The following is a 24,799-nucleotide window of genomic DNA, read 5'->3' on the forward strand; positions in this document are numbered from 1 at the left end:
GATAACAGCTAAAACAAGGGATTATGTTTACTTACTAAAAATATATGCGTATATACACAACATCTTTTCAAGAAGTTCAAGTTTTCTTAGTTTTGTATTTACTAAATCCTATATGATGAAATTCTAAAGAAAAGATGCATGTAATTAAGAGGCAGGGTAGATTATGCATGGTAGGGTAGTGAGCCTTCGGTGTATAATGAGGTTTGATCAAACAGCATTGCTTGATCAAAAATCACATTGTGATTTTTGGCAAAATTTACATATTGTTCAACAAAATATATTGTATTTGTCTGAATTTCCTTTTAGGATAGGTCCTTTTAAAAATGTAGGAAGTTTGGCCTGTATATGATTCCAAACATTTGGGACAAAATAATTTACTTAAGAAAAGTCATCTTTGAAATGTTTGTGAAGATCCCCAATAATTCATTAAATTGTAGCCAGGAATTTCATTAACACATGATTAAACAAAATGTGTTAGAGCTGAGGGAGAAAACATAAGCTTACAACCAGAATTCCACATGCTGATGCGTGAAGATTTCTTTTAAGATTATAAATCAAAGAACTACTTGCTTTTTAACATTAGATAAAATTAAGTCTTCACAAGTACTAAAAAAATACTGTAAACATACATGTACATCTTCAGCACTAAAACATTAATATGGGAAGCATATGATTTAGCTCGAGGAGAAGTAGAGAAACTCTGTTTTATAAATTTAGACACAAGTGTGAATGATAGATCTGAGTATAAATGTCAGAAGCATATCTAATGCTTATACTAAGTGTGAATTTAGCAATTAGCACACCCGCATGAAAACATGTTTACTTCAATATATGGACAGTGTCTACCATCAGTTTCCAATCCTACATTTATATTAGCCACAGGAAAATGTTAGCATCGAATCTGCTTTCTTTCACTGTTTGCTAAAAGAAGAAGATAAGGTAAAATCTTACTCCAAAATGATACATACCATATTCAAAAGTAATTTAAATGGCACAGCATTTATAACTGTTTCCTTGTTATTTGGATTCATTTGCTACTACCTATATTAGAATAGATAATCATTTTGGAAATATTTTAAATTAGATTATGTTTTAAGTATATAATCAATCAAAATGTTTTGTATATATTTACATCTATAGTTGAATAAAAGCAAAAGTGTCATTTAAAAAAAATACAAATAAAACTGAAGCAACCAAATGCCAATCATGGCATTTTAAGGCACTGGCAATTAAAATGCTATACTTTAGGAAATTTTTACTTGATTTTTTTCAGGAAAACATTTAGAACAATTTGTATTAGGCTTAAAAATTCATTACTAATTTGCTTTCTTATTCCTCATCTTGACTATCACAGTACAGAGGGGAAAGGTTTCCATCATGTATAATAAATCAAGTAAAAACATCATACATAAATTATGAATAAAAAGCTATTTACCTGCATGGAAATCTATCCCAACAGCAAATGAAGTTCCTGATATAGGCATCAATGCATCCATTTTGTCACTCGGTTCCAGAGGTATTCCTCTGATTCCTTCATGAACAGAGTACATAAGAAATGACTCTATACCTAAATTGGGGAGGAAAATGTGAATATTTAAAATTAAAATCATTCTACTAGCATTATTTTGAACATTCTTAATTTTTTTCATAAAACATATTTCTTAGCCTTTTTTTAAAATTTTTAATTGCATACTACACTTCTGACTAGTTGAAAGGTAGATAAATTAGTGGTTCTCAAACTTGAGTGTGCATTATAATGTCCTAGAGGACTTGTTAAAACAAAGATTACTGAAGCCCCCATCCCAGGGGCCTGATAATTTGAATTTTTGAAAAGTTTCCAGGTAGTGACAGCACTACTGGTCTGGGAACCATACTTTCATAAACACAGAAGTAGATGATTCCAGAAACCATACCTGGCCTCACAACCAAAATTTACCTCCTCTTTTCTAATGCCCAATTATCTTGTTGCTTATATATGATAATAAACTTTGATTTTATATACGATTTTATTTTATTTTATTTTATTTTTAAAGATTTTATTTATTTGACAGAGAGAGACACAGCAAGAGAGGGAACACAAGCAGGGGGAGTGGGAGAGGGAGAAGCAGGCTTCTCACGGAGCAGGGAGCCCAATGCAGGGTTCGATCCCAGGACCCTGGGATCATGACCTGAGTTGAAGGAAGACGCTTAATGACTGAGCCACCCAGGTGCCCCGATTTTATATATGACTTTAGATAGCTACATCACTGTTGTTTTTCTAATAAAGTTAGTCTTCTTAAACCATTTTGAACCCAAAAACATACCAAGTACTTAATTTTTGCTAATACCTCGCTGGTCCAGTATCAAAAGTATATCCTAAAATATGCACATACATAAAAGCTGACTACCAGAAGTCTGCATGCTGATGTTTATGAATTTTTCTAATATGCCAAAACATGTTTTTGGACACATATTTTCTTTTTTTTTTTTTTCTTTTAAGATTTATTTACTTGAGAGAAAGAGAGTGGGCACACACATGTGGGTGAAGAGAGGCAGAGGGCATGGAGCCTGACGGTGGCTAGATCCCATGACCCTGATATCATGACCTGAGCCAAAACCAAGAGTCGGAAGCTTAACCAACTGCCCCACCGAGACACCCCAGATTGAAACATTTTTAAATAAAATTAAGCTGTGATCATTGGATAGAAAGATCATTCTAGAACTAAATTTCTTTGGGACTAAGAACTAGACTCTATGAAACATGAAATAGGAAGATGGGTGTTTTAGGTTCCAGCTCTTTGGCAGTGATCTTATCTCTCAGTTAAGCAAATCTGAGCCCTCTCAAGTCTCTTATATTTTCTCTTAAACAGTTAAAAGAATAACTTGATTCAGATTGAATGGTAATTGTAACCAATCAATCACTGTTTTTTACCTCAACCCTTGCCTATTCAAGTTGAAGGTAGTTTCTACTGGGCTTGGTTAAAAGTTTGATAATAAACTGCAGTTCCAGAAAATAACTAATTATGACTTCTAATGAACAGTAATATTTAATTTTTTTTTAGATAATAACAATCCTACATATATGAGACTAAGCAGTAAACTGTTGTCCTAATAAGAAGCTAATATCATTTTTTCTATTTTTTAACTGATTTGTGTTGCCTAAAATTTTCATTGATAAAGTAAATGCATCAGAATTAAAATTTTCAAGATCTTATACCTTGACATGACATGCGGTTCTTTTGGAGATAATATCCCACCGTACACATGCAAGTCCTTGTAGTTTCAGATGTTGGCAAACACAGCTGAGAGCATCCACCATTATTTAGTTGGCAAGAATTGCTGCCTGCATAGGAGGAAAACAAGCAAAAGAAATATTCAAGAAAAATAAAAAGAGTATCATTTGATATCAATAATTTGAACAAATATTTATGCTTTTGTTGATTTATAAATGCAGCTGCTTCATAGTGGTTAGTATGATGTTTTATTGTCTTGAATAATTTGAAGTGGCATATTGCAGTTGAAGTCTGCCCTCCCCCAAAAATGTAAATAGAGATCTAATGCGTGGCATAGTGATTATACACAGCAATACTATAATTAATTTATAGTATCAATTAAACTTCGATTACAATTCAAAGTTGCTAAGAGACTAGAGCTTAATTATTCCCACCACAAAAAAGAAATGATAATTATGTGATGCGATAGAGGGGTTAGCTAATGTTAACGTGGTAATCATATTGCAATATATAAATGTATCAAATCAACCCATTATATACCTTAAACTTACTCAATGCTATATGTCAATTAGATCTCAAAAGATAAATTTCAAAATAAATAATTTAAAAAGTTTTTTAAAAAGCAAATGGCAATGCATGAGAAGATTCACAGCCACAGAAGAGCAAGTGAAATTGGTTTGTCAAGAATACTGTCATAGACTTTTTAAGATCACAGAAACTAGGAAATCTTTTTATTATGATATTTCACTTCAACTCTAAAGTTACTTCCTTTTCAAGAATGTTTTATCCAAATGTGTCACATAAATAGCTGTTAAATTATATTATTAACTCAACTTAAAGATTATGCCATTAAAAGAAAGGAGGTATATATATTTAAATAATTTTTGAAAGCAAGGAAATAAATTTTGCTATTCCTAAGAACATAATTCTCCCAAAATATATTTAAAACACACCCGTAAGAGTCATCTAATTAATTGGCATATTAATTCTCCTTATTCCTGCATAGTAGCAATGACAAATATTAGTCAGGTAATCACAGGTAGGCATTCTATAAAGATGTTCCATTGAATTTACTAGGCCCAATGTGCTAATTAAAGTTGGTAGTGTGACATTAAGTAATTTACAATCTTATCCGGCAAGTTCATTAAATATCCCATTTTTACAACATTTTTATTATTCTAGGACATGCAGGGCCATTTACTGGATGTTCAAGCTCTAATATGAAGTGCAGTAAATCCAGTGAGAATTACAAAGCGTGATGAAAGCTATATATCAATAGTGCTCTATGGAAAATTCAAAATACCAATACAGCTCATTATTTCTCATCTCCTGAATTCAAGATAGTCTAATGGGATTTAATTGTTCAATTGAAGCTGTCATGAGTTCTGTCAGTTTTGAAGTGTGAAATAATCTCAACTTGGGAGATTTCTCACCAAGAGAGCTACCACACTCTCTGCTCATAACTTATAGTTACCAGTTCAGTCAATGCTGAGCTCTATCCTATAGAGGGCCACATGCTAGGATTAGAGTTGCCCTGAACTGTTGAAATGATTACTTTTATCTCCTATATAAACTAATGAAGATGAGTTCATTTATTCCCCCTTTCCTCAAGCTGACTTATATACTAAAATGAAATTTCAGATCTCTGATTATTTTAATGAGACAGTTATATTTACACATTTACAGTAATCTATACTGACCTTATGCATATTTTATCTTATAGAAAACACATAAACATATATTAATGCAATGCCAAGCTATGGAAATTTGCATTTTGATATAGATTTATTTCAACTACTATAAAGACTGAAAAGCTGAGAAAAGATTGACAAGAAATGCTTTAATAGAAAGCTTGAAGAAACACCAGATAGAGAGAAGGGGAAACAAGGAAGTTGAAGTTAAAAAAAAAAAAATAGATTCAGGAAGAGAATGAAATTACAAAAAGAAAAATAGGGTTTTATAACCTTGATGATATCAGGCATATGTTAAGAAATAAAAAAAGGAACTTCTGGAACTGTACATTTTTAAATATAATTGCAGTAATAGCAGTATACTGTACCATGCTCATTTTTTGAAAAATAATAAAATTAGCCTATGTCAACAATTATGCTGTATAACACACATTTCATGTATCATTTGTTTAGTCTCTACTAGTGAAGGAGAGAAAAGGGGGAAAAAATGAGATGAGTCATTATTTACAGTAAGTATCTGCCTATTAAATAAAGAATTGATGTAGGAAAAATATTAGAGTGATTTTTAAAGACAGTAATTTAGGTAGTGATTATCTAGCAAGTTAGAAATACTAGCTTGGCTTAATATTTTGCAGTGAGACTGATGTTCAAACCTCATGCCCCAATTCCCTAGTGGAGCTAGAAAGTCCACTTGACTAACGAGAAGTCTCAGCTCTCCAGTGATCTATGTCAAAAATGATAAATGAAGTAGCTAATTGTACTTTGAAATCCAAAGAGGTAGTAATGTTAACACCTTAAATAATCCTAAATTGCTCATATTTCATACTAATGAAGCTTTTAAGGTACCTGCCATGATTCTGTTAATGTGATTCTCTTTAATACAGATGCTTTAATCAGCACATTCTTTTAGTAAAAATAGTATTTTCACTGAATTTTAAGCTGAGTCATATTATACCATTAATTCCTAAGTATTCAGGTCCTTGTCAAGTTAGTAATACTTTCACAATGTGTAAAATACCCAACTCTACTTGTAGGGTCAAACCCTTATAAGATGAGGAAAATTTTGTTAACATGAGCAAAAAAAGTGAGCCAAACATAATATAATAAATTTTTCCTCCAATAAACTTTATTGGTACTGTACTTAGGGAAACTCTATAAATTATATTAATTTACAATTTCAAACAAACAATGTGCTTGTTCATATTTTGAAAAAAAATGAATATATATATTTTTCAATGTCCTGTTTGGAAACAATAAATCTCTCCTTCTGTTGTGTTTTTCTAATGTGTTTTCAGATATAATCTCATTTAGTACAGACTATGAACTAAATTTTATCATGGTACTGTAAGTTTTTATACTTTGCAAATATATTGTGTTGAAATTCACAAAAATGTCACAATATTTTATTTATTGAGTACCAGCGTTTTATTCTCAATTATATAATCTATTCCCCGTGGCTTGAATGCCAACAAAATTATTTATTCTGATACAGAAATCTTCCATTAGAGAACAGCTAGTGAAAACACTCCTGTTCATTATTATAGATAGTGATTTTTTAAAAAATGTCAGAGGGGCACCTAGCTGGCTCAGTCTGTTAAGTACAGACTCTTGATTTTGGCTCAGGTCATGATCTCAGGGTTGGGCTCCCCACTAGGGGTGGAGCCTGTCATGAGATTCTCTCTCTCCCTCTCCCTATTCCTGTCCCCCGTCTCTCTCTTTAAAAATACATACATACATATATACATACATACATACATAAGAATTTAAAAATTAAAAAAAAATTAAATGTCAGAGAGCAAATAAAGATTTGTGCATAAGAGTTTGGGTATTAATGTCTTCTAAACTATGAAAGGAGCCCAGTAATCACTTCATCGTTTGTTTGTTTTAAAGCAATTATTTTCTTTATTTTTTTCATGAAATTTCAGGAGTGATTTCATACTAAAATTTGGCCTCTGTTCTGTATAGGGAAAGCAACCATGAAATCTGGTCTTCATTTTGTATCTAGATGGGCAAGTATGCCTCCCAATTGGTACCTCCAATAAATTCTGCCTGATTGATGGTTGTCACCAGTCTTCAGAATTAGTGATCCCCCTTGGTTCACTATTTCTATCTCTACTGTTCTCTGCTTTGGTCTATTTGCCCAAATCCTTCAGATGAAAGCCCTGTTACATTTTCTTGAAATGTTTTTCCTAAGAAGAAAAGTATGTGAAGCTAAGGATTTCCATAGCAGAGACTAAAGTAAGAAAGTATAATACAGAAGAGTATTTTTTCTAGGAAAAGAGTTCTGCTAATGTCATGGGTCATGAAGCAAAAACTAAGAAAGGACTAGCAGGTGTGGGGTTTTCCTGGCTGGCATCTCTAAAGTAAATGCCATTTGGGCAATGTGACAAGTCCACCTATGTAAACCATCTGCTAGTTCTCTCACTCCATTTCACTGCACACCATTTAGACAAGCAAAAACAAAAAAGCAAAATGCTTAGAGCCAAACAATGCAGTGCTTTTGGATGTGAAATTCTTACATTGACATAGTCCATTTGAAGTCCCCTCATTCATTTAGTTTCTGGGCTTAATTATACACTGTATATATTTGGCTGGGAATTTTTTCTCATTCTTACATTTTTGAATCAAGAACTAGATAAGACCTCCCTGAAGACATGACAAATTAAGATTCTTTGGAAGCCCTTGCTAATGTTTTGAAACCTCATTATATACCTATGTTAAAGGCATTTCTTCTGCAGTAATAATGAGCATTTGCCCCCCCCTTTTTTAACTAGAAGCAAAAATACAAACCTTTTAATTGTTGAATTGAGAAAAGAATATGAAAAAAACTTATATATATTCAAAAATTGGCATAAATTCATTACAGTGTGACTTGCCTTGCTGTGCTTCTTTATCATACACTTTCATATGAACAACACCAGAAGTCTTATTTCTCAGGACAGTGGGGTTTCTTCCATCTCTTTTGCTGCAGGTTCCCAGCTGAGCTAAGTTTTGGTCTGCCCACCACAGTTTCTTATCTATAAAAGTGAAAAGATCTCTTCTATGAAAAAGATAATCATCTTATTAAATAATAGTAAACAGCTATTAAAGTATAATACTTTCTGATTTCTTTCATTATAGTCTCAAACTCTGTTTCTAAGGGAAACCATGAAATCATTTTTACTCTTTTAAAAATAAAAACCACAGTGATATTTTATCGTTTAAATTTTTCTCCCTCCTCACCAGAGAGTCTTGTCTTTTCTTTTTCTTAAAAAAGGGGGGGGGGAAGACTCACAATGTAAATATAAAAGCATATTCAAATTAATATGGAATTCATATTATATTATTTACATACTTAAACATGATCACAGTAGTTCTGTATTATATCTGTAAATGAACGGCAAAATCCAACCAAATATCCAAACAACAATTATAAACAAAAAGACTGAACTCTTTGTTTGCAATATGTAAGCTTTTAATAATTAGTACTCCCTACTACTGAATTCCTCCTAGTAACCTCTTTTATATTTTTTGCACAGCTTATGCCCCTTTCTTCAAAATTTTTATAATGTAAACTGTTGAGTGCATCTATTGAATATCTCCCTTAGTAGAGACCCTGCAATGTGCCCCAGATTAAAAAAAAAAAAAAAAAATAGTCCTGACCTTAAGGAAACTGGCATGCTAGTGAAAATGATAATTTATTATTATTTTACTTCAAAATATCATACCCAAACTAGAAGGAATCTATTACCATTCTCACTTTATAGATGAAGAGTTTAAGATTCATAGAGATTAACTATTTTAATCTAATTTATATACTTGGTCTTCCTATCTCCAAAAATTGTGTTCTTTCTAAGACTGCACACTGAATGCATTAAAAATTTTAAGGAAAGGCAGTAATTCAAAATAAATTTCATAAATATAAAGGTTTTGAACAATTTAGACTTTTCAAGAAAAACATAATTAATGACAATCAGGACCACATCAATTTCTACCAAGAAGTTAAATGTTATTTAATTGTATGAACAAAACAAAATAGTCTTTCCCTTCACAGTACATTTATTCTTTTTTTTCCCAGTTAATATTATATTTCTTTTTTAAATTTTATTTTATTATGTTATGTTAATCACCATACATTACATCATTAGTTTTTGATGTAGTGTTCCATGATTCATTGTTTGCATATAACACCCAGTGCTCCAGAGGCAAAGAATCTGTACTCAGAAAACTATAGAATACTCATGAAAGAAATTTAGGAAGACACAAAGAAATGGAAAAACGTTCCATGCTCATGGATTGGAAGAACAAATATTGTGAAGATGTCAATGCAACCTAGAGCAATCTACACATTTAAGGCAATCCCTATTAAAATACCATCCACTTTTTTCAAAGAAATGGAACAAATAATCCTAAAATTTGTATGGAACCAGAAAAGACCCTGAATCGCCAGAGGAATGTTGAAAAAGAAAAGCAAAGTTGGAGGCATCACAATTCCGGACTTCCAGCTCTATTACAAAGCTGTCATCATCAGGACAGTATGGTACTGGCCCAAAAACAGACACATAGATCAATGGAACAGAATAGAGAGCCCAGAAATGGACCCTCAACTCTATGGTCAACTAATCTTCGACAAAGCAGGAAAGAATGTCCAATGGTTAAAAGACAATTCCTTCAACAAATGGTGTTGGGAAAATTGGACAGCCACATGCAGAAGAATGAAACTGGACCATTTCCTTACACCAAACACAAAAATAGACTCAAAACGGTTCACAGGACATTTATTCTTATTCAAATCCTAAGATATTTTGACTGAACCAAAGCCTAGTTTCAGATATTGCAAGAAGAATAGTAATACAGTAATAATTACAAGAAGGATAGTAATGAACAATAATCATCTTTTATTGAATTTGATTTTGTGCAATGCACAATTCTAAACACCGCAGATAGATTAATTCATTTAATCTTCACAACAATTCTATAAGGTAGGTACTACTATTATTAAACCATCTTATAGAAGAACACTGAGACAAAGTGAGGTTAAGTAGTTTTCCTCAGGTCATACAATAAGTAGTAGCCCCAGATTCTAGAACAAGCCCTGATTTTAGAGCCCATGGTGTTAATTTAACCTCTAGTGTCCCCTTCCATTGATGGATGGAGTTTAATCTTCTCTCTCTTGATTTTATATATATATATAAAAGCATAGTGGGAGTGCTAATAAAGGTTAAAAATAGGATAATTAAGTGAAGATATTTTTATATGTAATATCACCTACAACCACCATGTCCCCAAACCCTTGCCCTGAGTTTACAGAGGGTTAACAACTGATAGAAGTCTCAATTAAATACATAACCATAGCTCTTTTTAAAAATACTCAGCGAAGAGGTTTGGAATATGAAGTCTGGTGCCCTGCAATAATGTTATCTTCATTCTGGCATTTGGGAGACCCAAAATCTGACCCCTAGATACAATCTAAAGCAAAATCTGCAAGTCACAGTGTCCAATGCTATGCAGAGCTCCCAGTGAGGAACCCCGTCTCCAGAAAGATACCAAGTAAAAAGATTTTTATGGAAGAGGAAACCCATGATAGACACCCAGTTTTCCTTTGTTATACATTATGGGAAACCAAGAATCTCCAGTCCAATGAAAAAAGCCAGTAGAGTAAAAAGTAAACACTAAGATAGACATAGAGACACATAAACATAATTCAGAAAATATCTTTAAAAATTATCAAAGATAGTCAAGTACATGTCTTGTTCTAGAAAAATTAAAGATGCTGTAACAAGGAACAATGAAAGACAAACTCTTAGAACATTAAAAAATATGTGGTTGAGAAAATCTTCCATAATACAGAAGAAAAGGGCAAACAGATAACATGATAAAAAAAGAAGATAAGTTGACAATTAGTCTAAAAAGTTGCATAGTCAGCATCACCAATCTGACTAGGAATCATTGGATACTCCACTGCTATACATTTACAGGAAAAAAAAAATCAGCCTGTTTTAAATAAAAATGTCCTTAACTGAACAGTAAAAAGTATTAATTTTATTAAATCTTGATCCTTCAGTACATGTCTTTTTAATATTCTGTGTGGTAAAATGGGAAGTGTGCATAAAGCATTTCTGCTGCATGCTAAATTATAATTGTCTGGAAGAAATTTATTTATGAGATTGCTTAAGCTGCAAGAAAAATTAGGTACTTTTTTTTTCTTTAAGTTTTTATTTAAATTCCAGTCGGTTAATATACACTGTAGTATTAGTTTCAAATGTAGAACTGAGTGATTCATCACTTACATACAACACCTAGTGCTCATCACTACATGTGCCCTCCTTAATACCCATCACCCATTTTACCCATTCTTCCACCCACCACCCTCCAGTAACCCTCAGTTTACTCTCTATAGTTAAGAGTCTGTTTCCTGGTTTACCTCTCTTTCTTTTTTTTTAATTTTCCTTTCTTTCTTTCTTTTTTTGAAAATTAGCTACTTTTTTCATAGAATACCATTCTTTACTTGAAAGAACAAGTGACAATCTATGCTTATTCAGACCCAGGTATTTGGCAGATATTTCTCAAAAAAGAATGAAATGGAGAAGAGAGTTGGAGGACTGACAATACCCAACTTCAAGATTTACTATAAAGCTACAGTAATTAAGACAGTGTGGTGTTGGTAGAAGAATAGACAAACAGATCAATGGAACAGAACAGAGAGCCCAGAAATATACCCCTATAAATATAGTCATCTGATTTTTGACAAAGGAGCAAAGGTAATACAATGGAGCAAAGACAGCCTCTTAAACAAATGGTACTGGAACAGCTGGGTGTCTGCATACAAAAGAATGAATCTAGATACAGACCTTATACATTTCACAAAAATTAACTCAAAATGGAACATGAACCTAAATGTAAAACGCAAAACTATAAGACTCTCAAAAGATAACAGGAGAAACCTAGATGCCTTTGGATAAGGTGATGCCTTTTTAGTTACAACATCAAAGACATACCCCATGAAATAAATAATTGATAAAATGGACTCATTAAAATTACAACTTCTCTGCAAAAAAAATATCAATACTTAGAAGACAAGCCACAGACATGGAGAAAATATTTATAAAAGGTATATCTGATAAAGGACCGTTATCAAAAATATACAAAGAACTCTTAAAATTCAACAATAATGAAATGAATAACCCAATTTTAAAAATGGACCAAAGACGTTGACACTTCATTAAAGAAGATATGCGGATGGAAAATATGCAGATAAAAAGATGCTCCACATCTTATGTCATCAGAGAAATGCAAAGTAACCTAACAATGAGATACCACTAGACACCTATTAAAATAGCTAAAATTCAGAACACTGACAACACCAAATACCAGTGGAAATGTGAAGCAATAAGAACTCTCATATACTGCTGACTGAGAATGTAAAATGGTACAGCTATTTTGGAAGAAAATTTCGTGGTTTCTTACAAAATTGAAAAAACTCTTACCATGTGATCCAGCAATCTACTCTTTGGTATTTAAGGAGTTAAAGTCTTATGTCTACACAAAAAACTTACACAGATTTTTACAGATTTATTCATAATTGCAAAAACTAGACTTGACTAGGAAAAAGAAATGAAATGGAATGAAATGAAATGAAATGAAATGAAATGAAAAGAAACTCTATCCTTAACCACTAGAAGGTAGTCAACCTATGTCAGACTCCATGTTGCTTACCCAAAAGTCGCTGTCCTCCCTATCGACTTTGCTAAAGAAGAATAATTTCCACAGGCAACATTCAAAATGCCAAGCACGTTCTTTTGCAGCCTCCTGCTCATAGAGGTGGCCATGTAACTTAATCTAGATTACAGTTTCAGGGCAGGAGGAGCTTCTAGAAATAACATAAAACCATGCCCTGTCTATGTAAAAAGTCTCTGAGGATAACCAATTGGATTCTGATGGGGCAGTACAGAGTTGTCAAATAAATGGGAGAAGAGGCAGAACAGAAAGAACCATGTCCTTGAGGACCATGACCAAAGAAACTTGCGCCCAGGAAAGACTATAAAGACTCGGATAACAGGCATCTCAGCAGTGACCAGCATGAAACTAGGACCATGGATAGACTAGAAAAACTATTTTAGGTTGTTTCAGTCCTCTAAAAACATACCGTTCATCAATCCTAATTCTTGCTCAAGAATCTTCAAATTTCCTGATTATATACTGCCTCAAATTTAAAATTCCTTACCAGGTTTTTAAATGATGACATAATCTGAATTGATTCCACCTACTAAGATGTCTTTCTAATTTCTCTCTAGTACATGCATTTTACCCACTCTTATCACCTCCCAATACTCATTTTTTCATTCATTTTTCAACTAATATTGAGCATCTATTATATTCATAAAGTACTATGTAGATACTGGGAAAATGAAACACAATGTCTGCCTTTATAGATCCTATGTTCTAGTGATGGAGAAAGAAATACATAAACAAAAAGGAAAGAAACAACTTTAGTCCCCGCAAATCAACAGCAAAAAATAAATGAATAACCTGATTGAAAATGAGCAAAGGGCTTGAATAAACATTTTTCTAAAGAAGACATGCAAATGGCCCACACGTATATGAAAAGATGCTCAACATCACCAATCATCAAGGAAATGCAAATCGAAACCAGAATGAAATAACACCTCACACTTGAGAAGATGGTTATAATTAAAAAAAAAAAAGATAACAATGCTAACAAGGTTATAGAAAAATTGGAACCCTTGCACACCTGCTGCTGGGAAAATAAAATGGCAGAGACACTGCAGAAAATAGTATGGAGGTTCCTCAAAAAATTAAAAATAGAACTATCACATGACCTAGCAATCCCACACATCTGAGTATATGTTCAAAGAAACTGACGTCAGGATATCAAAGAGATATTAACACTCTAATGTTAATTGCAGCATAATTCATAATAGCAAAGATATAGAAACAACCTAAATGTCTATTAAAGGATAAATGGTTAAAGAAAATGTGATATAGACATACAATGGAGTATTACTCAGCCTTAATAATGAAGGAAATATTCTGCTAGAGAATGTTGATAATGGGAAGGCTATCAATGTAAGGATATAGGCGGTACATAGGAAATCTCAGTATTTTCTTCTCAATTTTACTGTGAACCTAAGACTGCTCTAACGAAATTAAGTCTTTAAAAAAAAAAAAAAAAGGAGATTTTGCCATATACAGCAACATGGATGAATCTTGAGGACATCACACTAAGTAAAATCAGCCAGTCATAGAAGGACAAATACTTCATGATTCTACTTATATGAGGTATCTAAGCTAGTCAAACTCAGAAACAGAATAGAATGGTGTTGCCAGGGGTTGGGGAGAGAAGGAAATGGGGAGTTGCCTTTCAACAGCAAAAAATAAATAAATCAACAGGTAAAAAGTTTCAGTTATACAAAAGGGGTAAATTCTAGAGATCTGCTGTACAACATTGTGCCAATAGTTAACAATAGTGCATTGCACACTTAAAAATGTGTGAGGAGGATGGACCTCATGTTAAGTGTTCTTATCACAATTTAAAAAAAAATTAGGAAAGAAAATAACTAAAAACTTCTACTAGTGCTATGAAGAATAGGCACAGTTCCATTTTTTACTTATCCTGGTTCCCCCACCTTCGTGTGCACTTAATTCCACTATAGTCACCTTTCATTGCACAAGTAGAACCCACCCTCAGTGAAATATTTCAGACTAGCATATCCCACATCTACCCTTCCTTCTCAGTGATGCTAAGCTGTCTACAGACAGAATCACATGGCTTTATATTTAATTGTTGCTTTTCCCTTTCTTTTCACTTGTACTAATTTTGACTTTTTATCCAGAGATGAAAGCTCTTGAGAACAAGGATCTGTCTTGTACTTCTTTATATTCTTCACAGTGCTTTGCATTCTTTTGAACTGAGCATGATGTAGAAGTTTCCTAAATACATGCAAAATGATTAGGGAAATAAATATCCCTAAAAATAGCTCCCATAACAAATCGTAACTCAGAAAAGAGTTAAATAAAGCCATCTCTCCCATTCCTTGTTGGTATTATCTTTTTAAAAATATCTTTTTAAATGTACTTTTCAAGGATCTCTCTAACACAAAGGACTTTGATTTTTACTATGCATTACGTAGAATCACAGGTGTTTCTCTCACTTTTTCTTTCTCACATTGTTATTGACTTGAATATACTAGAATCTTCAGAAATTACCAAAATGCAAAGACTGCTTGCTTAACTTGATGTCAGTCATTATGGATATCTCTACTCCACCGTTATGGGTTAAATTGTTTCTCCCAAAATTCATACGTTGAAGTCTTAAATCCCAGGACTTCAGAATGTAACTGTTTTTAGAGATAGGAACTTTAAAGAGGTAATTAAGTTAAATGAAGTCATTAAGACAGGTCCTAATCCAATATGACTAATGTCCTTATAAGAAGAGAAAACTAGAAGCAGAGTAATGTATAGAATTGTTGAATCGTTATATTGTACACCTGAGACTAATATAACCCTGTATGTTAATTATACCAGTATCCAAAAAAGAAAGACAGAGAGAGAGGGAGGAAGAGAGAGAAAAGCAGGACCGAGATGCACACACACACCGGGAAGACTCAGGGAGGAGAAGACACCAATCTACAAGTCACAGAGAGAGGCCTCAGTAGATACCAAGCGTGCTGACACCTTGATCTCAAGATTTCAAGCTCCAGAAGAGTGAGAAAGCAAATTTCTGTTCAGCCACCCCGTCTGTGAGACTTTGTTATGTAGCCCTAGCAAACGAATACATTTACTAATAGACCTGTTAAAGGAATTTATGAAATTCAAGAATTAACATAAATAACAAATATAAATTGATTCTGCCATACAGTCTCTAAAATCTTCATTCAAAAGAGAGAGAGAAGAAGAGGAGAGGAGAGGAGAGACAAGGGAAATAAATTTATTGAAATGTGCTAAGTTCCCGGGCCTTTGGTAGGCTCTGAACATAAGCGAATATGACTGTCTCATTTAATCATCATAAATGAGACGTGATGTGTTAATACACCTCCTGTTGATAAAGATGAGTAAACAGAAGGTCAGAAGGTGACCTTCTCCAAGGTCACACAGCAGAAGCATGGTGGGAACTCTCAGCAGGTATTAACTGAATTTCAATGCGCTTTCCATTGCATAGCTCTGTGCATAAAAAGGTATACACTAGACCTAGTAAAACTAGACCCTGCAATACAGAATTACTTGATAAATATAAAGTTTGGTCCCAAATTAAAAACAGTTGAAATTATGTTTCAGTTATTATATTTCAAAATTACAATTATGAAGTTTTAAAGTGTTACTAACACCTGACTTCTTAAAATGTATCAAAATTGATAGCTTATTTTTTTAAATATTCAGAATATATGCTTTATTGAACTATACCAAAACTATTGAGATCCATATTTAAAAATTATATTTCCTCAAAAACTAGCCCTTTATATTTAAAATATAAAATATAACATTGTGGCCAGTTACCTCTGAATTACAGATAAAGGACAATTAATTTTTGTAAAGTATGTCCTAAAAAATCCCTACACAAAAAATGTTCATTTATATGAAATTCAAGTTTAACTGGGTATCCTATATTTTATCTGTCAATTCTATTATCTCTATTCTCTTCTGAAACCCCAAACTTTACAAGAAAGCAATGAAAAAGGCAGAAGCCTATAAAGACAAGGAGGTCTTTATAAAGAAAAAAAAAAGATCATGGCTAAAAAATTGTAGTAGGTTAAAAGATTATAATTGGTGGCTGACTTTATTTTTTTTAAAGATTTTATTTATTTATTTGACAGAGAGAGACAGCCAGAGAGAGAACACAAGCAGGGGGAGTGGGAGAGAGAGAAGCAGGCTTCCCACCAAGCAGGGAGCCCGATGCAGGACTCGATCCCAAGACCCTGGGATCACGACCTGAGCCGAGGGCAGACACTTAACGACTGAGCCACCCAGGAGCCCCTGGTGGCTGACTTTATAGATAAAATGAAAATCTAGACCTGCAAAGGGGAAGAGGCCAGATGAAAGCTACTCTGCACAGCAGAACTTCAGAATAGGTCAGAAACTGGGAACCTTCAGGCCTCTGAAGATAGGGAGTTAGATGCCATTGGAAAAAAAAAAAAAGATGATTGGTTTAGTCTATTTAAGAAGGAGTTCGAACCAGATGTACACAGCCAAGAGGATGCTGCTCTTTAAGCCTGGTCAAAGAGTCAGAGAAATACCCTCAGGAGAGGATGAGTACACTGAGGACACTGAAAATAAGGTTCTCAAATTAGAGGGTAAAATAGAATCACCTGGACCTCCATTCAGTCATCGGAGGTAAAAACCAGGCAATCATCTTTTTGTCCCTCACCTCCTCCACAGTCTCACCCAAGGGCCCGCCAGTCTGAGTAAGCTCAGTTAATTCTTTACGCTTATTATCTCAGGGATGTTTTATTTCCTCTCCATTCCCAATGAAACTGCTGAGCTCGAGGCCTCAGCACCTGTCATTCTCTCATTGCTAAGGAAACACTAGCGTGATCTTTCCAAAATGCAAATAGGAGCGTATCCCTCCTCCAGTGCTTAAAACTCTCCAATGGCTTTCCCCAGCCAACCCCCTAAGCAGGGTACAAAGGCCATCCATGATTTGAAGCCTGCTGAATTTTCCATCACCAGATCTATCAATGCCCCCAGTGCTCCACGTTCCAGGAATATTGAATTGCACTCCACTTTCAGTGATCCCAGGGTAGATTAGCCATGTTATGGCAGAAACATGGATAGAAATAATCAAAAGGCAGCTTATTTGTAAAGAAAAATAATTAAAACTACTGTGAGTAAGAGAAATGCCTACACATCGGGATGAGTCTATCATTTCCAATTATACAGGAGCCATTACATTTTTGCATTGTATCTACTGCAAATCAGAAACGCCCCTCCACCTGGACCATCAGAGGTGGGTATGTTTGCTTACAGCAGCATCTGTCAGCCTGTTAGCTGCTCCTCGGTGCAGGAGCGGCTCTCTGTAGTCTGTCTGAAACCTATGCAAAAATCTGTTCCTTAAGGCTGTGATGGACCTAGATGTCCCTTTGCTCTGCTAAGACTTGGTTTTTGTTGTTTTTTCTTACGCAGAGAATTTGGAAAAGGACAGCGAAGGTGGGAGGGAGAGCACTGCAGAACAAAGCCCAGAATTCTGGGTTGAAGCCTTTGTGACCTTGAACTGACAGTTATGGCCCTAAACTCTCGATTCATTGTTATATGGAGAGCATTGCCTCATTGAGAGCTGAGGGGGCAGTCTGAGGTTATAGGGAGAAAAACTTGAGAATGGCAGGTAATTTAATTTCCAAGTGGATAGCTTCACTGTGTTGCCAGTGAACTAGTATTCCTGCAATGACGGAGAGAATGACAGTGAGAGGGAGGAATTAGCTGACAAAGACAAAGCAGCTCCAAATAACTGCTTGCTGGGGTGTTTAGAAAATAGAAAACGTAGAGTTTATTCAGTGAAAATTGATGTTACCTAAGATAGCTTTCCTTAGAAACAGGGAGTGGAGAAACAGCAGTAGGAGGCTCAGATAACAGAGCAGACTATTTGAACATTTTAATTGCATACATTTGTATTAAATAGTCATCCTGTATCACAGTTGTGTTTAATTGTGCCTGAACTATGTTCTACCTGTGTCCTCCTTCCATTTTCCATTATCCCAGTTAATAGGTTAATAAATTGTTGACAGAATATATACTTTTCCAAAATGATGGTTCCCAAACATCTCTATGCTTGTTTGCATTTGCCCTCAGTTTACTTCCTTACCTCCACTGCTATATCCACCTCTACTCCCATTATCTGAATAATGGACACATTTTCAGACTCAGTTAAAGTGATACCTCTGTTTGGAAGCTTTGATTGCCCTCAAAAGGTAAAGTGGTTCACCAGATTCTTTGTGTTCTGTGATTTGTGTATGATTATATTGTAACATTCATAATCCCATAACACTTTTTTAATTTACATGTATGTCTCCTTATTTAAAAGGTAAGATTCTTCAGGGCAGGAATTCTGTCTTATTAACTCTCGTCCTCCATACATATGCCAATGCCAGTCACATGGATGGTTTTCAAGGCTGTAGTAGGTAAGAGAATGTGATTTGGACTCATACATACCTGTGCTTTGATGCCTGGCTGTGACACGTACTCTCTGCTTGATCCTGAGAAACTTACTTGGACCCTTAATATTTGTCTCCCCATGTATAAAATGAGAAAAATTGTACCACACTCACATAATATATAAAGTATTAGCTAAGTGATTCAAATGGTAAAGACAATAATTGGTAGCTTATTGAATAAACAAATGAATGAGTCAACAGAAAATCTGAAACATATATGTGAATATACTGATTCTATTACATAAACAAGAAAAATACCTTTACTAACTATCAGTAGGAATGTGTGTGGAATTACTTTTTCAAAATGATGGATGGATTTGCATTATGTTTCTATGATTTTATACTCCTTCTCTTGTAGCTAAAGAAGGGTAGTGTGCCACCCCAATAATGTGCCCCCCCCTTTGTGATAAGGATTATTTTGACCCAATTATTTTGAGAAAAAGCAGACACAGGAGAAGCTCTGAAAACAGCATAAGTTACCCTTTTGTAAGGGACATTTATATTAGAAAGGAGGCCTGTACCATGAAGAGAGCTAATACTAGAGATCACTTGTTTACTGGAGAAACTTTCTGTTTGGCAGGACAATCTTTGTTTACCAAGCATTTCCCCTTCTCACCTTCCCATTAATTGCCTTCTCCCCTTTGAAGTCCCAGACCCCTGTCCCTTTCCTTAGCTAAGGATGATATATAAGCCTCAATTATCTGGCTGCCTTTCCAGTCTTCTATCTTTTGGGGGCTTCTGTACACACATACAAATTATTTTTTTCTCCCATTAATTTCCCCTTTATTACAGGGGGCTCTCAGCCAAGAATCTACAAGAGTAAATTGAAAATCATGTTTTATTCTCTATACTAGTCATAAACATTAGCATGGAGGTTGGTTGAAACTAGTAGCGTAATTCTTGACAGTAGAAAAGAATTATGCTATTTGCCTGTAGGGATCACTCCAAAGGTGATCATCAAGTCCAAGTTGTACACAAGATGACTGATTAGGGTAGGAAAAATAAAATATTAGAACTTCCATTTATAATTGTAATTGTAAACAGGTGAGATTATCAGTGTTCAAGGGAAGCAACTTAATTCTTTGTTTGATATTTACTTATACATTGTTTAAGTGAAAGGTTTAAGAGAATCACTTTCCCTTTTCCCTTGCTTAAGAAAGGTCTAAAGAGGGTTAAGTTAGGTGATGGCTTTCCTCTTTTGGACTGAGTTGTGTGCCCCCAAAATTCATATACTGAATCCTTAACCCCCAATGTGACTGCATTTGGAGATAGGGTCTTTAAAGAGGTAACTAAGGTTCATGAGATCATAAGGGTGGGGTCCTAACCCAATTGGACTGGTTTCAGTTTAAGAAGAGACACCATGGGTGTGAACACAGAATAAAGATGACAAGGCAGACATCTGCAAGCCAAGAGGGCCTGAGGAGAAACAGAACCTGTTGACTCCTTGATCTTGGAATTCCAGTCTCTAGACTTGTGAGAAAATAAATTTCTACTGTTTAAGTTACTCAGTCTATAGTCTTTTGTTATGGCAGCCTTAGCTGACTAATACACTACCCCATATCTACTAGTTTGTTAAAAGCATCCTGGAGAAGTTATTAAAAAGAGTCTGAGACATTTTGAAGAACTAGGCTGAGAAGCACAACTGAGAGAAATTGAAAGCAGATCTGAACTTTACCTCTAAAATACATTCCATTTACCTATATCCACATTCTTTTTAAGTCCTCCATTCCTTCCACTTCCACTGGTACCTAAATTGAAAGCAGATCTGAACTTTACCTCTAAAATACATTCCATTTACCTATATCCACATTCTTTTTAAGTCCTCCATTCCTTCCACTTCCACTGGTACCACACTAGTCCAAGCTATCACAGTCTGTCACCTGAACTCCTATAACAGCCTCCTGAAGTTTTCCAACTTCTATTCTTGCTTCTCTCATAGCCAGTCTTCACACACTATCAAATAATATTTTAAAAACACATCCAGATTATAAAACTCCTGCTTAACCCTTCAACTGGATATTAGAATAAACTCCTCAGTCTTTACCATATTGGGTACATTCCTTGGGATCTCTCCCTGTGGCCCTCTCCTCTGGAACGAAGCTCCTGCCACTCTAGCCGTGTTAACCACAACAGGCCAAGCACTGTTTGCCCTTAAGGCCTTTGTATTTGCTGTTTTCTCTGCCCAGAAAGTTCTTCCTTGGAAATTTTCACAAGGCTAGATCTTTCTTGCCATTCCATTGTAAGTCCAAATAGCACCTCTTGGGGCGCCTGGGTGGCTCAGTCGTTAAGCATCTGCCTTGGGCCCAGGTCATGGTCCCAGAGTCCTGGGATCGAGCCCTGCATCGGCCTCCCTGCTCAGTGGGAAGCCTGCTTCTCCGTCTCCCACTCCCTCTGCTTGTGTTCCCTCCCTCGCTGTGTCTCTCTCTGTCAAATAAATAAATAAAATCTTAAAAAACCAAAACAAAACAAATAGCACCTCTTTGGCAAAAACCTCCCGGAAACTCTATTCTGTTTTCCAAACAGAGATAACCAGAATGAAACTCTCTGTTCCTGGTAATCAAATACCATATAAAAGAGTATCCAGGAAGAATTAATCTCAGTAGATCTTGTTCTAAATATATTTTTATTATTATGTGCAGGTCTTGGTTTTTAGTTTTTGGAAGAAGTCTGAAAGATGGGAAGGCTTAGAAGATAACAATCATAATGTAGGAGGGTCTGAGAACCATGCCATTCTGCATGAAATTAAAACAAACAAACAAACAAACAAAAACAAAACAAAACAAAACAAAACAAAGAAACTAGGTGTCTTACCAGATAGTTCAAGTGAGGAGAGAGAGCAGGGAAAAATAGTACTACTGCTTTCATCAACTGACAAAATGCTTATGAGAACAAAAGAAGATGAAGAGTAAGGCCTTAAAAATTTCTAAACAATTTGACTCAAAAATGCTACATCGAAAATCGTACCCTAAGCTCAGCAAATAACTACTTATTAGGATAGTCATCACAATATCTATAATTTCAAGAAAAAAAAAGAACATTAAAACTTAACTATTTATATATGTGATTATTTAAATAAAATATCATATAAGTATACAGTAGAATATTATGTAAACATTAAAATGACATTGTAGAAACACTTATTGATTGAGAAAGCAATGTTTAAGACAAATTAAAAGTGAAAGGAAATTTATACATAATTAAAATATATATGTCATAAATTTTAACTCAAGCTTTAAACAAAAGCTTTATAACAAAAAATTTTGATATTTTGAAAATGTTACTATTTTTGTCCATTTTTAAAATAATTTACTGTATTAGCATTCATCTTATATAACTTCAACTTCAATTACAATTGATTTAAGTCGTATTTATAGTGTGCTTCTTGAACAAAGTTTTTTTCTTTTATATATGAGAATTAACTAGCATTTTATCCTGGTTTAAACAGACAGTATATTATAAGGTTCCATTATTTTAAAAATTGCTTCAAATGGTTGTTCTAAATTGGGTAATTTGCTGTTCTGTCCTTATTATTAAACTATGAATGCTGTTGTTGCAGTTACTGCGCAATTCTTGATACTGCCAAATTAATACGATAAAATTCACTGATCTAGAAGTATATGTGTGGGTATAAGTATCAATAAATTACTGGGGAAAAGGTCAAATAATAGATAGTCACAAATGATCTTTGGTGATCCTATTTGACATGTTCTTGCCCTTCCCAAATAATTTAATGTATCTGTTCACTTGAAAATAAAAAAACATGTAAAACCTCTATATTATAGCACAAGTCAGGGGAAAAAGTTGCCCATTTAAATAATCAGTTAACAAAATAGTACGTCATTGCAACTCAATACTCTCAATTGAGTTGAATGAGATATCTGCCAGCTGGAGCATACCCTTGAAACAGAAAATATAAATAAAATCGTTTTATAAAGAGAGCATCATTCTACAATCCTTTATTTTATAGTTCATTAAATCACAAGTGTCATATTTTAAATATAAATTATAAAATAAAGAAGAATGCATGTGCCCTTTATAAGGAAACCCAGAATGAGTGTCCTTATGTGATCACTTCATTGTGCCCTCATTTTCATACCAAGAAATCTACTAGATAAGTACTCTATGTTTGACAGAGATCACAATATAATGTTCCTGAAAAAGGAATATAACTCTGAATTTGCAAATAATACATTTCTCTTTATATTTGGAATTTTTAAAAAAATGGTCACTTATTGATACAAATTTTTATGAAGAAAGATGATCTGGAGATGTGATTTTTGTCATTCTACACCAAGTAATCTCCAGCTTTGATTAGATTTCTTACAACCAGAATTCCCTACAACAAATTTGGATGGCACAATATCATAAGGAAAAATTCACACACACACACACACACACACACACACACACACACACACACACTATACACACACGAATGCTTAGATGTAATTTGTGTGGAAATGATTTGGAGATATATTAACTATTTCAAAAAAAGAAAAATATGTTTCAAGGGGGCTGTTCAGATAAATTTTTAAATAATAGGACACGGTTAAATAATTTTGGAATTTTACTGACAGTGTATGTTATGCCTACATTCTATAACTATAAAGCTTTTATGTATTTTGACCATCCATAGAAATACAAGAAATATTCCAGCTTAAGAGGTCTTCAATATGTTTGCCACCATTAAAGGCAATCTTGGTGATGACAAGGTCAAATAATCCTTTAAAAAAAAAAGAAAAATGCTTTTCTTCTAAATTGTATTTGTAGTAATCCCTACCATGACACATGTATTATTTTTGTATTTGCTATTGCACAAACTAAAGAGTCCTCTTGTAAATGTTTCTGGGTCACCTACCTGTCCTGCTAAATCTCACCACATCTTTTAGGTAAAGCTCTTACCTCTATTCTAAGATTATAGTCTTTTATCATCCCACACTTAATTTCATTTGGAGTCAATTCAGGGCAAAATAATCTTATCACTGGCCTTTTGAATACTGTCAATCTTTGATGCATCTACATTATAAGCTACATAGAACAATTTTACATACAATTTAAAAACCTAAAAGCATCATATTTTTAAAAGGTGCACCTGATTTATGTCCTTTCATTTTTTTTCCTATGCAACACAGGATATTCCTTGAATGGTTATGTTTAAATATGGAGCAGTATTAATTAGAATTAAATTGATGAGGACATTTATTTCAACTTTGTAATGCTTAATATTCTCTCCACATTATATGAGATTGTGCTGATGTTAATTATGGAAAGGGGGGAAAAAACAGAAATTTAAACATATTGATGCCCAAGTACATTTTTTTAATTTACCTAAATCTAGGTGTATATGGCCCCGGAAAATCCTTTGTGATTAAATGCCATCTATCTAGGTCTAATTTGAGTTGAAAAGAATCGCCAAATAGCAAAAAGGGCTCAAGTTTGATAGTTCAACTTCAGTTTAAGTGAATAGTATTCACTGGAGCATAATATGATTCCAAGTTGTTTGTTACATTCCAACATGGGATAATACCTACAGAATATTGGCAGACTTGTGGAATGACCTCTTTGGTTCTCTTGATTCATTTTCAAGATTCATTACATTATTGTTGTAATTACATTAACTCAAAAATCTATTATAAATCTAAAACATGTCATGTCTTTTTGTACTCTACACACCTTTTTTTTTTTCTTTTTAAATGAAAGAGGAGACACGGGGCAACATAAAACAATTATGTCTCTACTCAAAGAAAATATGCAT

At 34.0% G+C, this 24,799-nt stretch overlaps 1 protein-coding gene across 1 annotated transcript in view; it reads right to left on the reverse strand.

The window, feature by feature from the left end:
• LRP1B (LDL receptor related protein 1B) overlaps positions 1 to 24,799 on the reverse strand; it is a 1,883,216-nt gene that overhangs the window by 529,498 nt on the left and 1,328,919 nt on the right. Inside the window, 3 exon segments of the mRNA XM_035726875.1 lie at positions 1,436 to 1,567; positions 3,197 to 3,322; positions 7,780 to 7,920. Coding sequence (XP_035582768.1) covers positions 1,436 to 1,567; positions 3,197 to 3,322; positions 7,780 to 7,920 — 399 coding nt within the window.

Source organism: Zalophus californianus, chromosome 3 (genome assembly GCF_009762305.2).
Source record: "Zalophus californianus isolate mZalCal1 chromosome 3, mZalCal1.pri.v2, whole genome shotgun sequence".
Classification (NCBI taxonomy): Eukaryota; Metazoa; Chordata; class Mammalia; order Carnivora; family Otariidae; genus Zalophus; species Zalophus californianus.